Genomic DNA, 14060 nt, shown 5'->3' with positions numbered 1-14060 from the left:
AAAACTTTTCATGGCTGCCTCAGAACTTAATTGATCAAGTGTTAGTTCAAACTTCAGTAATTCATGTTGCATATAAAACTGAAGATTAACAATTACGTTTGGGTCATTAGGTTTTGTCCACATTTTAATCATACGATCATCATCATTTTCTTTTTCTGAATGATTCATTTTGTGTCCCGAGAATCCAAAAAAGAGCGTATAATGATCTCTTAGCGTAGTTTGTGACAATTTCAGATCAATTTTTACGTTGGAATACACGGCTTCAGTACAAGAATTACTAGTCTTTGTTTCTCTAGTGCAGTTCGCATTTTCTGCATAATGCAGATCAAAAGACAGCAAGGTTTCTTGCAATGTTTTCAACTTTGAAGAAACGGTTTGATGATTTATATTGAAATCACCACATATGACTGACATATAGTCTTCCGGAATAACAACTTTCTCAAAATGATTTCCTAAGCTTGTGATTAGTTTTTCGTTGGATGTGTTTGGTTTGACGTATATTGTAGTTTAAAAAACTTTTAAATTATTATAGCAAAACTTCAGTGTCAAAATTTGGCACTCATTGCTGGTGTACTTGCTTACTGTTTCGAATTTTGTTTTATTTTTCAAAAAAATACCAACTCCTCCACCTCGATTTCGTTTTACACCCCTACTGACTGTGACGATTTTTTGATAACCATCTAGTTGCAAACAAGCAGTGTCATACTCTTCGTTTATCCATGTTTCTGTTAAGCAGACGGCTAAGGGTAGACTATCTAAACTGTTTTCTAGAATTTGAAGCTGATCTAAATTTTTGTATATAGATCTTATATTTTGAAGCATGAAGAGCTTTTGCATTTTGTTGTACTAAAATGATATGTACAAGTGGACGAAAAACGGGACGACCATTGTCTTCAATGGATTGTAGCAGCAAAGTTTAAATTGCTACCGGATATGACGTTAGAGTTAAAACAACTCTGGCTACCAGAGTAAAAAAATTGTTTTTTCGAAAAAAAAGCTAAATCGTAGACACAATATGTATTTATTTTGTTAAAATATATAAGCCTAAAGGAGTAAAAAAACAAAAAAAACAAGAAAACGATGAAAATAAAATTTTTTCTGCTAAGATCATGTATTTGGAGAACATTTACAAATTTAACAACTTCAAGCGCGTAATCGCAGCATTCAGTTGATATACTTGATCTATCCTGGTTGATCCTGTTTTCACATTGAGAGAAATAAAAAGAAACGACATCTTCGATTTTAAATAGGCGCTTTATCGCAGCCATCAAATCTGATGAACGAACAATTTCTTTTTTCATTGATTTTTGGCCGTAGTGACGCGTAATCGCAGTCAGTTACTACATTTCACTTTTAAATATTTATATAATTATATTTATATTTTTATATGTGACGCGTAATCGCAGTCACATTTTTTGTTTTACAATAAATCAGAATTAATCTAAATGAATTGAGAAAAGAAGAAAAATCTAGAAATTTTGACGTATCTAATTGAGTACTTTTCTTTTACGGGGCCTCAAAATAGGAACTGCTTCCCAAAGTTTCCAATAAGATCAGAATTAGATTAGCACAAAACAAAAATATTTTTTAGTTTGTTCACTAAACGTCTTCTTTTTGTTCAGTCAGCACTTAAAGATTTTTTTTAAAGTCCAGTGACTTCTCTCTGTCATCATCAACTTTGTCGTCATCATCAAGGCAGTATTACGTGTTTTGGTTTTCTCGTTTGATCGGGTTTTTGACATTTTCAAGATCGCTAATTTGATTGATGTTGTGTTAGCCAGTATCATTGTTGTTTCGCTTCACCAATACAGATACGGAACATTTTTTTGTCGAAGTAATAAAGCCCTGTCTATTTGCCTCAGCCCTAAGTTCAGCTTCAAACTTTGGTAGTCGTTCATTCAAGACAATTGGTTTTTTATTCAGGCTGCTTTTTTGCAGTTTTTAACTTTCGTCTTGCCCCAAACACTCTGTCTTTCTCGTCGAAATAGACAAACTTGCATATAACCGAGTCATATTGATCTTCATTAGCAGTTCCCGGTAAAATATGACATGCTTTTATTCTGTTCTCAGTGAGATTTATTTTCAGAAAATCGCTAAAAAATCTCAAGGTATTTTTCAGTACATTTTTGCTATCTCCTGGATCGAAAGGCGGATTGCAGATAATTAGGCAGTGTTTGCTCGTGACCTTTCTTGTGCTCTGAGGCGCTCATTCATATCAAATTGCATTTTTTCAAGATTTTTTTTATTTTACTTTCCTGTTCTTTGTTTTTTGCGATCAAACCTGTGACTGAATTCTGCAATTGATCCACCTGCTTCTTCAGTTGACTTGATTCACCCTCCTTTTCCATCCAGCTGTGAGTCGGGTCGAAAACTAATTGTAACAAGGATAAATACAAACTTGTAAAGAATACGAGTAAAAAAAGAGTAAGAGAAACAAAAACCCGCAAATGAACTGTTAATTATTAGACAATGGCCGTTCCCAGTTCCCACACACCAGCTGGGTACATAGTAGTAAAACTAGTGTTTCAATATAGAAATGATTATGCAGACACCTTATTAGATTTAGATATGCTAGTGTTGAGTTGGTTCTAAATGTTCAAGTTTATGTTCATAAAAATACACGTTTAATGTGCTATTGAAGGCCAACATGAAAGAACAAACACACACACACACCCCCATACGCCCACACACACACGCGCGCGGGCAATCAGCAACGAAGGCAAGCACTAACAAACACGCACACACAGGCTTAACCTTATAAATCTGTACATCTAGAGACACATTAACAAACACAAGTTCATGCCCGCACACGCAAACACAAACAAAATAGAAGCATACACAAGGATGCCCATTGCTCGCACACAAGTACACACACTTGCAGTCATGCCCCCAACTTCGCACACTATCCCACACACACAACCGCGCACGCGTAATTACACTGAGACGTCCTACACGCACATGCAAACTCTCTCCCTCTCACAGAGAGACAGACGCACATATACACACAGTCTTATATACACAGATACACACAATAATAAGGGACAATGAAGGTCTCTCCTATTCACAACTCCACAAAAATCCTTTGAAAAATTCAGTCGAAGAAAGCTCTACTTGGTGAGCTAGTCAGTTTACACGCCTACTGCTCCTAAACAGAATGGTGAGTTATACCAAGCAATTTCAGCAGCTCCTAGACAGTCCCTGCTGTTAATTGGTGCAATATGAGTTACTAAATGTGGCTGCTGTCTCTTGTTTAGATCAATAAACAGTATATTTTGAAAAAATAAGTTGGTGACTATACAATTAGGAAATTGATCAGGTTCCCAATTTGGTAAAAGGGTCCCTTTGATCAACCATAGTACTTATAAGAGCAAAGAAAATTTAAAAAGGTTTTCGTCGACGCTCACTCCACAGTGCAACCAGACGAGTTTTAAACCATTTGAATAGCACGCTAAGCCAATACCCGTCAGGTATGCAGGGTTGCTGCATACGTGTTCAAAATATAATTTCTTCATCCGTCTAAACATGGGTTGTTCTAACTCAACATTTCTTCTAAGAGTAACTCAAACACACCCTGAAAATGGATTGACAAGTAGTCTCCTGGCCAAATGATCGTTCACGGACGGTTATAACTCTGTGCAGCCAGTCGTTGAGGAGCCAATGTTGTCGTCATTCCGTTGTTTGTTTTCAGGGACTCTGTCTTAAGGTATCTTACTTGTTGATCGGCTGATAGTTTTTTAAAACCATCTGATACCTGACCGAATAAAATCCATGTTGGGGAAGCTGTACTTGAGTAATACTTTGAGTCAAAATCATTTTAACATGACATTAAAAAATTACCACTTTTAAACCTAGATGCTTTATTTGAGTGCAGCAACCGATCAAGTGTTCACTTCATTATAATTTCTTTAAAACAATTAGAGCTATTTTCAGGCGATGTAGAAGCAATCAGCTGAATTTGTTATGGTGGCAATGAAAACTTTTTATTAAATCAAATTGCCAGTCAAAGAACTCAATAAAAATGTCAGTGTGGTAGAAGTTGCACCTTAGGAACACTCTGATATTATATCATGTTATTTCGAAGTTTCTTACTACTGCAAACCGTTGTTAGCTGCTTTATAGAATGCAACAGCTGATAAAAGTTTCTTTTCCAAAAATCATTGCCATGTTCTTATTCATTGGAATGATCAGTTAAAGTTCTTTTTTTGTCAAGAATATCAAAAACTCAAAACAGACAAAAAAAGATAAATACCACAGAAAAAATTAAATGAACAAGAAAATGTTAACTGTAACAAACACTGCTAATAAGGAAATCACAGCGAGACCTCATTACCCGCTGATCATCACGCAATTATAAGTTATACTCTATGAATACTCCAGTAAAATGGTCTGAAAAAGGCTAGAAATTACCTTTAAATATAATGCTATTTTATGCGAGATTAATTTAATTTAGTCTGAGTTTTGCTAAAATTAATTTTATCTGGTGGAAAGATCGCAAATTCTGAGGTAGATTTACTGATGTCAATCAATGAATTTAACGTTAACTTCTCCTAATTTGGTACCATCTCAATTTCATAAGTTCTTAGGTGTTTGTGTCAGGAATTCTGTTTTCTCAAAATTAACGATTCATTATCAGCGCTATTAATTGATAATCTGACGGTTCTCATCAGATTAATTTTATGTTGCATTGCAACATCAATACTGTTTAAAACTAGAATTGGTTTTCTTGTTTTTCATTTTAAGATCGCAGTATGAACTTCAGTAAGTTTATGAAAAAATTTTCGATAAGATTTTCCTTTCCTAAATTTAACGACGATCCATTCCCGGTGATTTAGTTTCGGACACATATAACCCAGATACAGATTCCTGGGCATATTGACCGACAGCAGCGTGGATTGCATGATTGGTAAATCCTGACCTTTGGAATTTGTCGGGAAACCAATTTATTGTTAAAACCATATTAATAAAAAATGGCTGGATATAAGTGTGGCATTTTTTGATTCTGGTTTTATAAATTATGTTGTCTTAAGTCTGGAAGTGCCGTCAATAATTCTGGCCCGTTTCTCTTCTAAAGTCTGCAAATTCAATTAAAAACTTTGAGGCTTTTAATACGATTTTGCATTATTTGGTTATAGTTCTGAGCATTCTCAGGTTCAAAAGACCTAAGCTTTGAGAGCGAAAACAAAAGGAGAAACGTCAAAGTCAGTACCTAACAACACGCCATAATCTTTTGGCGAATTTTCATGTTTAAATGAGCTTCTTCTGTACACGGGATGTGTGTTTGAGTCTGTTGGAATACTTTATGAAGAGATTTGCCCACTGCTGGTTTTTGGGCCATTTGAGAACTAATCACTGTATTTTAGTTGTTAGTCTTTTATTGAAATTAATGACTGCTCGCGGTGCAATACTGATTTTGAATCAAAAGTTATCCAGCTGCGCTGGATAAAAAACATGTTCAACTTTATGACAAAAAAAATGTATAATAACAAAATTCCACTGTTGGATCGCACCTACAGAAGTTTGTGCTTCATAGACCCCCTAACATTATTATTTAGGGTCAAGAAGTGTTTGTGCGGAGTGCAGTTGAGGAGAGTCTGGCTGGTGCTGCGGAGGAGGAGGTATTGACTGGATTCAAGGGATATGGGATCCCTACAGTCCTCATTCTCATGAAGGGCGAGTTCGATGTCTTCGAGAGGGCAGCCAACGCTGTCTGCAAAGGTGTGCTGCCTCTTAACGCTTTTCAAGCTTGTGCGGAAATGTTGGGTCTCTCCTATTTCAGCCTCCCCCGAAATTCTCTCTAGCCCTCTGGTGCATATATGCTAATTCGGAGTGTGTGACTCTGCGCTCTATGTCCACTATTATCATTACAGAGAGGTGCTGTAATGGAAGAGACACACTGTTTTTTCTATCACGTGCTTTTCAAGGTCTCATGGGGATAGATGGATAAATATTTGGAATATGTGGATGTGTATGGCTGTTTCAGGAATTGGAATTGTGATTTGCGAGGGTCTCGGAGGGGCAACGGATATCCTGCATTATGCATTCAGGTATCGCAATTTCCAGGTATTTCAAATTGGTAAGTTGATTAATCAAAATCGTATGATTAATCAAAATCAAATCTTTCGCTTTCCCTGTGAGATTCAAAGGTATCGTATAACTGTACGATCATTAATGAGATGCATAGCAGTGGCGTTTTTGTAATGTGTCTAGGATGTCTAACAAGAACTCATTGCGTGTGACCTTGACCATTCCACAGCAGTTGAAGGTCATGCAGATGATGGAGACAATGCACAAGAGGAAAAGCATGACCAAATTGTACTCCGCAGAGCCATTCGAGGTACGTACGACTGGAACCGACGACTGGCTTATTATTAAATTGACTTCTTTTAAACATGCAAAAATGGTCGGTATTAGCATCAATTTACTTCGAAGAAAACGGCGAACCCCGCCCCCATTGTCTTTCTTAAGCATTTTTGCATTTTTCTCCGGTGTTAATGTCGTTTTTTTTGTGGTCATTATCATGGGAATTATGCAAAAGAAACGGGTGGAAAATAAAATAATTTGGAAACTATTTTATAATTCTTCTTCAAAGTTGTCTCACATAGAATGTTGCATAGTTTTTTGTTACTATGGGGGCGTATGTTACGGGTATAGACAGGGACAGAATCTGTCAAATTTTTTATTAGGCTGCCAGGCACATGCACATGATCCACCAGTGCTTACGTCACAAGCACTTGATCTTCTGCTACAAGACACAGAGGATAGAGGAGCCATTGGATGAGACTATTGTGAGAGCACTGCTCGCGGGAAATGCTGCCAAGAAGAAGGACTCACTCGAACTCGCACTCCACTGGAACAGGTACTCATTTGGTATTATTTGGAAAAAATTGTAATTATCTGCAAGTTTGACATGGCATTTGCGTTTGAACAAGTGTAGGTACTGTCAACAAGCTTTCCCAGGTTGAGGTCCAGACCATCGTGCGGTCAAAAGTAACTCCTGATCAGAATAATGTGCGCTAAAATCTGCCTATAAGCTGACTAGTGTGCGCTCGATTCCATCTCCAATCATGCTCAAGTTGGCTCAAAATTGCCTGTAAACAAACTAAAGTGCTCGCAAATTTCCATCTGATCAGACTCAAGTGGTTTAATCAGAGAATGGGTTTTGACTACAACATATTCATTTCATAAAATATTTCTTTTTAATTAAATCTGCGTGGTCTCCATTATCTAATAATCTTGGTTTATATTGATCTAAAATTTAAATGTTTGCTGATTATTTCTTTTTGCCAATCTTAAGGTTATCTCCGATCTCTGACATTTCTTCCTCTCTCCCTCAGCCTTTTAATTCTCGTTTTTTAATTTCCTGGCGTTAATGAACTGCGCTCAAGTACCCTCCTGTTGATTTACATTGCTTACGAAAATACTCCCCTCTCATTGGGTGAGTACAATAAGAATTCGGGCTTGTTTCTAATTCATCAAGAGATTGATTCAGCTCAACACAAGCGTCTAGGAAAAGTTATCTTTACATTGCGTCCCACACAATCGGGTCGCTGATTATCAGACAGTTAATTTATCAGACAGTTGATTATCAGATTCATAAAAACTAATGTTTTCAGTAATATAATCAACCAAGGAAAAGCCAATCCTAAGAGTATTGTTATTGAAAATAAAACCCAAGTGTCGAGAAAATAATTTATCTAGCATGCCATTGGTGCATGTTTGTGACTCGATAGATGATATTAGACAGCTTTCCATGAAAACGTCTTGATGTACAGTTAATCAATTTTTCTTCTAAAATGGTCAAGTATTTCCTATCAGCTGGAACCCGTGGTTTTTATCAGCACCGTCAGGCTCCAGATGAGTTTTGGATCAGAATACTGCTGTATTGTTGCCTCGTGGCAGAGCCAACATCTCTCAATTAAAAAAAACAAAAAAATGAAAGAAAAGAAACGCGCACGAAAAAGTTTCCGATCAGACTGTTTTGCGCTCATTTCCGCCTCTGCTCAGATAAATTCCAGACCATTGTTCAGGATGAATTGCTCTGGAGGACTTTTCCAGTCCATGTATTTCGAGCCCACTATGCGAGGATGTTCGCTCCAAGATGGTCTGATCCGCGGTCTAGTCGGTCTTGACACCTCGACCTGAGTGAGATATCTACATGCAGTTGATAAAAATATATTAAACTTAACGAACACATAATTGCAGGTAACCCCCAATCGACCGGGAACGGTTCTAAGTGTTGACAATGTTTTTGTGTAAACAATGGTGAGAATAGTTGAACTAAGATTTCGTGCCTAATGAGTCAAGCTTGTCAGAGAGATAACCATTTAGCTCTCTTAAATAGACTTAAAAATGAAACTACTGGTGTTTGTGATTTTGAGGTGTGACGAAACTGTTCGAGAGATGTGTGAAATCAAAGACATGTCATCCAGGATCAATGCTAACGAACTCTTCACCAAAGGTATGGGAAATATAATTTGGGCGAGGGCTGTTGTTTTCATTCCCTTAAATTGTAATAATAAGTATTGGGTTAAATATAGTCTCAATGGCCTCGATATCAAACAACAAAACAGGAGAGAAATTACCAAGAACCTGCCAAAATATCAATGTATGTACGAAATTGCAAGAGATTTGTGTGTTGCAGATAAAGTCGGAAAAGATTACGGCAAAGCAAGTGTCGGAAGTATTTCAAAAGAAAATTATGCTAAAACACAACTGATGGACTATGAACTTGAGCTAGAACCATGACTGTTTATAGCCAGTAATTTAGTGTTTGGGTTCTAAGAAAGCTTTTATCAGCTGAATTGAGTAGATTCTCGCAAAAAAATCTTTTTGCACGAGTCGTAGAGGTGGTTGTCTCAATTTATTACGACTCTTGCTAGATATCCGTTGGATTGTAAAACTAATTTAGCATTGATTAAGCAGATATAGAAAAAAGACAAAGCTCCGATGACATGACTACCTGTGTATGATTTTGTCCTTTTAAACAATCAGATAATCGAGATTCTGACTAAATATATCTATATTTGGTTTCAGCTCTGCTGGAAGGCAAAGTTGACTTTGTTCAACTGTTTCTGGACTACGGATTCGATATCAAGCTCTACCTCAACTCCACCAATCTGGGATACCTCTACGAAACGGGTCTAAAAACATTCCCACCCCTCCACAAATACCTGGCCTCTAAATTGGGCGCAAAATCAACATACAAACTGAAAAACATCTTCAAACTGGTCCAGGATGTCACGTGTATTAAGCTGAGGCCCAAGAAACAGACTTTGAGAAGGACAAATGACAAAGGTCGCCGTAAGATAGTCTGCTTTGAGGATCCCTACACCCAGCTGTGTCTGTATTCCGTCTTCACCAATCAAATTAGCCTGGCATCATTTTTCTGGACCAAGTCGCAGTACCCAACTGTGCTGGGTAATATTGAAATTTGTTCTCTGTTATAACTTAATAATATTAGCCATAGGATGAATAAAAAATTTCAGAGACTAGGAGAATATTTGAGCTCATAAGGAATTGAGAAATGTCTTCAAATGCGTTTTACAAATGATTATAAAATGCTTCAGGAATTCGAATTATAAACATATAGCATCAATTTTTGCTTCAATAACTGATAAATATAGTTGATTATGGGATCCACTACGCAGGAGACCTCATTTATCTGTACCATAACTTTCTACAGGAAAACTTTCCAACGCTATGTAACTTCTCAACGGATGAAATACTTACCTCTTTGCAGATAAGACATTTGTTTGTCTGATTTTCAAAAATTAGGGTTTTCGAGCCGGATTCCTTTTTTTAAAAAATTTTTTAATGTATTGCGTGTCAGTTGAACTCAGACGGGTCGGAGTTTTAAATTGCTTTTTATTTTTTTGATCTCCCAGCGTAGAGCCGGAACATTGAATTGGCCCACGGATATGAAAATTTAAGAAGTATTTATATTCCTTAATGTGGTTCTTTATCGGAATGAATATTTCAATTTAATTCATACATGTGGATCCTGAGATACTGTATGATCATTGTGATAAGATGGCTATGGTTTGAAAGTTTTGGATAGAAAGTTTTCTTGCCTCATTCATACAACCATATTTTAACCAACAAGAAGGCTAGGCAATGTACGTTCACACACAAAGTTCCGACCCCGCTTATCCACATTTTTGACTTAATTGTTTACCCAATTAGGAAGAGATAGAAAACCTTCAAAAATTCACATATTGTTCAGCAATCCACTGAATGGATAAATTAACGCCGCATTAGATGCCGATGAGACCTGCATTCACGAGAATATGAGACAAGACAAAATTAAATTTCAAATAAAAAACAAAAATTAATTACACCTAAAAGTCAATGTCTACATTGGACAGAAAACCCAGTAACACAAATCAAAAAGGACTCATATAGAATCTAAACAATACAAATTAAGCTGTGCTGCACAAAAAGTCATAGCATACGGAATGAATGAAACTCTGTAATAGTTCAACAAAAAATCAGTAAAAACGACAGAGTTCAAAAATAAGTTTCCATTTTTGAAACCATTATCTTCCAAGTGATTAAAATTCTTAGGTTACAGATGATTATAAAATGCTACCGAAATTCGAAATATAAACATACAGCATCATTTTTTCCTTAAGTCATAAGTGTAGTTGCTGGGGATCCACTACGCACAAGATTTCACTTACCTCTACCACAAATTTGAAAAAAAAAGTTGAACCCTATGCAACTTCTCAGAAGATGTAATAGATCCCTTTTTACAGATTAGGAATTTGTTTGTCTGATTTTAAAAAGAAGTTTTTTCGAGCCTGATTCCTTTTTAGACAAAAGTTTGTAGTATTGTGTGTTAGTTAAATTCAGATGTTTCAAAATGGCCCTCTAGTTTATCTATCTCCCAGTGAAGAGCCGGAATAATAAATTGTCACACGCATATGAAATATTTGATCTTGCAAATAACGAGAATACGAGACAAGACAAATTTAGTTTTCAAATAACAACAAACATTGTTGGCCCTCAAAAGTTGATGTCTATATATGAAGGAAAACACAATCACAAAATCGGAATGGCCTCAGATAAAATCTAAAAAATACAAATTTAAGCTGTGCCGCACAAAAAGTCATGAGACCTGGAATTGATTTTACAATTCGACAAAAACACTAGAAAGGGCAGAGTTGTGGAATAACTTTCCATTTTTGAAATCCACTCTTTTCCAAGTGATTAAAATCTATGGGTATCAACTGAAACATTACAAAGGTTTATATTTTACTCTTGAGATATAATTGTGGGAGCAATTGAGACTTCATCATTTATACCTCTTAAGTTATACCTTTTAGCAATTGAGTCATATCAATATTCAGAAAAAGCCACACGGCTACAAACGGATAGAAAAATTCGACAAGAAAACGGTTTGGCAGCTGGTAAAGTCATAAGGAATTCACCAAAAACAATAGATAGGTTCAATTGGGCACTCCTATGTTTTCAACGCAAAAAAGACCTCCCCATTAAGGCAATATTGTGGCAAAGAATCAAGAAATCAACCTCAAAATGGGCAGATATCCATTAGTTGCTTTTTTAGATGCTTAAATGAAAATTCGTAGTATCAAAGTCAACAAAACAGTTGGTTGAAAACAAAAACACTTGAAAATAAAAACAGAGTTGGCTCGCTAGAAAGACGATGCCGTCTGTGTTACAGTTACCCACTAAATTTTGACAGAAGTAAGATAAAATGTGACTAAGTTCAAAGCATAAGCTCTCAACATAAGCTCTCAACTAAAAACAAAATCGGATCAACTTGCATTTCCTTAGGAAGCCAATTGAGCTGGTTGTTAGTGAAGGCTACAAAAAACAAATGCGGACAGAACTCATTTTCAAGAACTACAGTAGAGGCACGGTAAACTATATAACCAAAACATATTAACATTAAAAAAATTAAGTGTAGTTCAGGAAAAGCTTGATAAGACTTGTCAAAATTGGGGCTAAGTAACATGATGACAAATCATGAATAGAAAAGGGTAATTTCAAAAACCCTTCTTTTGTTTGAATTTATTTAATTTGAAAGTCATTAAAACTTTTGGCTATAAACTGAAATCTTGGACGGGCTTTTTAATGATACCACTCACAGCTGTCTACGATGAGTATATCGGTCGGCCAAAATTGTCAACAAAAAAACCGTTTGAGTACATAGTTCCCCCCACAATAAAGTGGGGTCGGAACAATAATCTATTGGAATTGAAACTTGTTTATTCATAATTAGGATGAATGATCAAATTGGTTTTAGTGTGGAAGGAATTAAATTGGCATTATTTTTGAAGGCTTTTATTTTTGTAAAAAACTGATTTAGGGTTAAATGTTATTTGGTTAAAGTTTAAAACACGACGTCATTATTTGTCTGTGGTACAATCAGCAAATGGATTGTTTCCAAATAGTTGAAATCAGGCAATTAAATTTGATTCAAAATCGGATACTCCATTTAATGGCTGAGGTGAGTGTCGGAACTCACGATACATCATATTTTCTTGAACTTGGCCAAAAAAATGTTGTGATTACTATCAAACCGTAGGCTGGTATTCTAAAACAAATTTGTCTTGGAAAACTAAATTACTTCCTGCTTACTGAATAAAACGTACCGATTGCTTTTTCGTTAAGGTACGTAGATGTAAGTTTTTGTTTGCAGGTTTGATCTGCTACAAAATGTGCCAGGAGCTAGTGTTCATGTTCCCACAGAATGAAGTGCTTGCAAGGGCAGAGATGCAGGAAAACTCAAACGTATTTAAGGCAAGTTACTCTACTCTCTCGCCGTGAACGATTCATCTTTTAGTGAAACAGAAAATAGTGTTTCTCACTTAATGTCTGCGTTGAATTTTAATGGGGTAAGATGTCCTGGATCTATTCTGTTTTAACCCTCCTAGTCATCTTCTATGTAAAGGGCTGTTGTTATGTTAAAATTTTGAGGTAGTCTTGGAGTCCTTATTGTGTATAAACCTGATTTCCGGGGCCTCAATGTTAGCGATTCAATGCTCTGTCTTGGAAACTGCAGTGAGACTGACAATTGTTCATTCTATTGCTTTGTTCACGTTTTTGAGACATACTTTTTTATCAATACTTAAAACATTATTTTCTCTTTTTACTATGCAATTTCGCAGTGCAATTAATTCGATGCAGTTATTGTTCAAATACACTTCATTAGGTCATTCTATTTTTTCAGACTCTGAGCTTGAGTGTGCTTGATGCGTGTTGGAAGACAAGTCAACACGTGACAGAAAAGATGTTATCTGAGAGGACCCAGTTTGCTGACTACAAGACTGTCGTAGATGTCGGTTAGTTAATTTACCACAAGCTAATTCTTTTTTACCACAAGCTAATTTTACCATGCTTGTTATTTTCAACCTATTATTTGTTAAGACCAAAATTGAGTCCACCAGGGCATCGTTAATTCAAAGTTACATGATCTGGAAACACAATTTGATAGTTTTAGAAGAAAACATAGCAAGAAGTTTATAGAATACACAATAAGATTTCGAGCTGTTTATGCGGCTACTCATTGACCCACGAAAAAGTTATTATTCAGTAACCAATTCTTAACTGAACAAGGTTTTCCTGACCACCTTAAGCGTGCCCACGTGTTGCCTCTTTTCAAGAAAGATGATCCTGAAGATCCGATAAATTATCGACCAATTTCGCTTACTGGAGCTCTAGCTAAAATTTTCGAAATCCTTCTTCGAGATCAAATATTAGCTTATTTAGAGAAGAATAAGTTGCTTGCAACAACACAGTTTGGATACAGAAAAAAAGTGTCAACTACAGATGCTCTTTTATATTGCACTGAAAAAATCAGATAGGATCTCAATAAAAAAAACATCGTCACAGGAGCTTTTTTAGACCTATCTAAAGCTTTTGATTCGATATCACATCCTACTCTTCTGCACAAAACTAAACTTTTAGGTTTTAGTGCACAAGCAAACACAATTCTAAAATCTTATCTAAAAAACCGTGTGCAAAAAGTCAAATTCTCAAAGTATGAATCAAATTGGATAGCACTTAACCGTGGAGTACCACAAGGTACTGTGCTA

At 36.0% G+C, this 14060-nt stretch overlaps 1 protein-coding gene across 5 annotated transcripts in view; it reads left to right on the top strand.

Annotated features, from left to right (window-relative positions):
• LOC142342384 (transient receptor potential cation channel subfamily M member 3-like) overlaps positions 1-14060 on the top strand; it is a 97729-nt gene that overhangs the window by 62257 nt on the left and 21412 nt on the right. For all 5 annotated transcript variants that reach the window (XM_075393697.1, XM_075393695.1, XM_075393698.1 and 2 more), the window contains exons 9-16: positions 5553-5715; positions 5981-6044; positions 6208-6334; positions 6684-6856; positions 8379-8458; positions 9034-9417; positions 12665-12765; positions 13196-13307. In XM_075393697.1, the coding sequence (XP_075249812.1) occupies positions 5553-5715; positions 5981-6044; positions 6208-6334; positions 6684-6856; positions 8379-8458; positions 9034-9417; positions 12665-12765; positions 13196-13307 (1204 nt within the window). The remainder of the gene's footprint in view (positions 1-5552; positions 5716-5980; positions 6045-6207; positions 6335-6683; positions 6857-8378; positions 8459-9033; positions 9418-12664; positions 12766-13195; positions 13308-14060) is intronic.

The sequence above is a fragment of the Convolutriloba macropyga genome, chromosome 7 (genome assembly GCF_964194025.1).
Source record: "Convolutriloba macropyga chromosome 7, txConMacr16.3, whole genome shotgun sequence".
NCBI lineage: Eukaryota > Metazoa > Xenacoelomorpha > Acoela > Convolutidae > Convolutriloba > Convolutriloba macropyga.
Note: the sequence above shows the minus strand (reverse complement) of the source record. Positions and strands in the feature narration are given on the sequence as shown.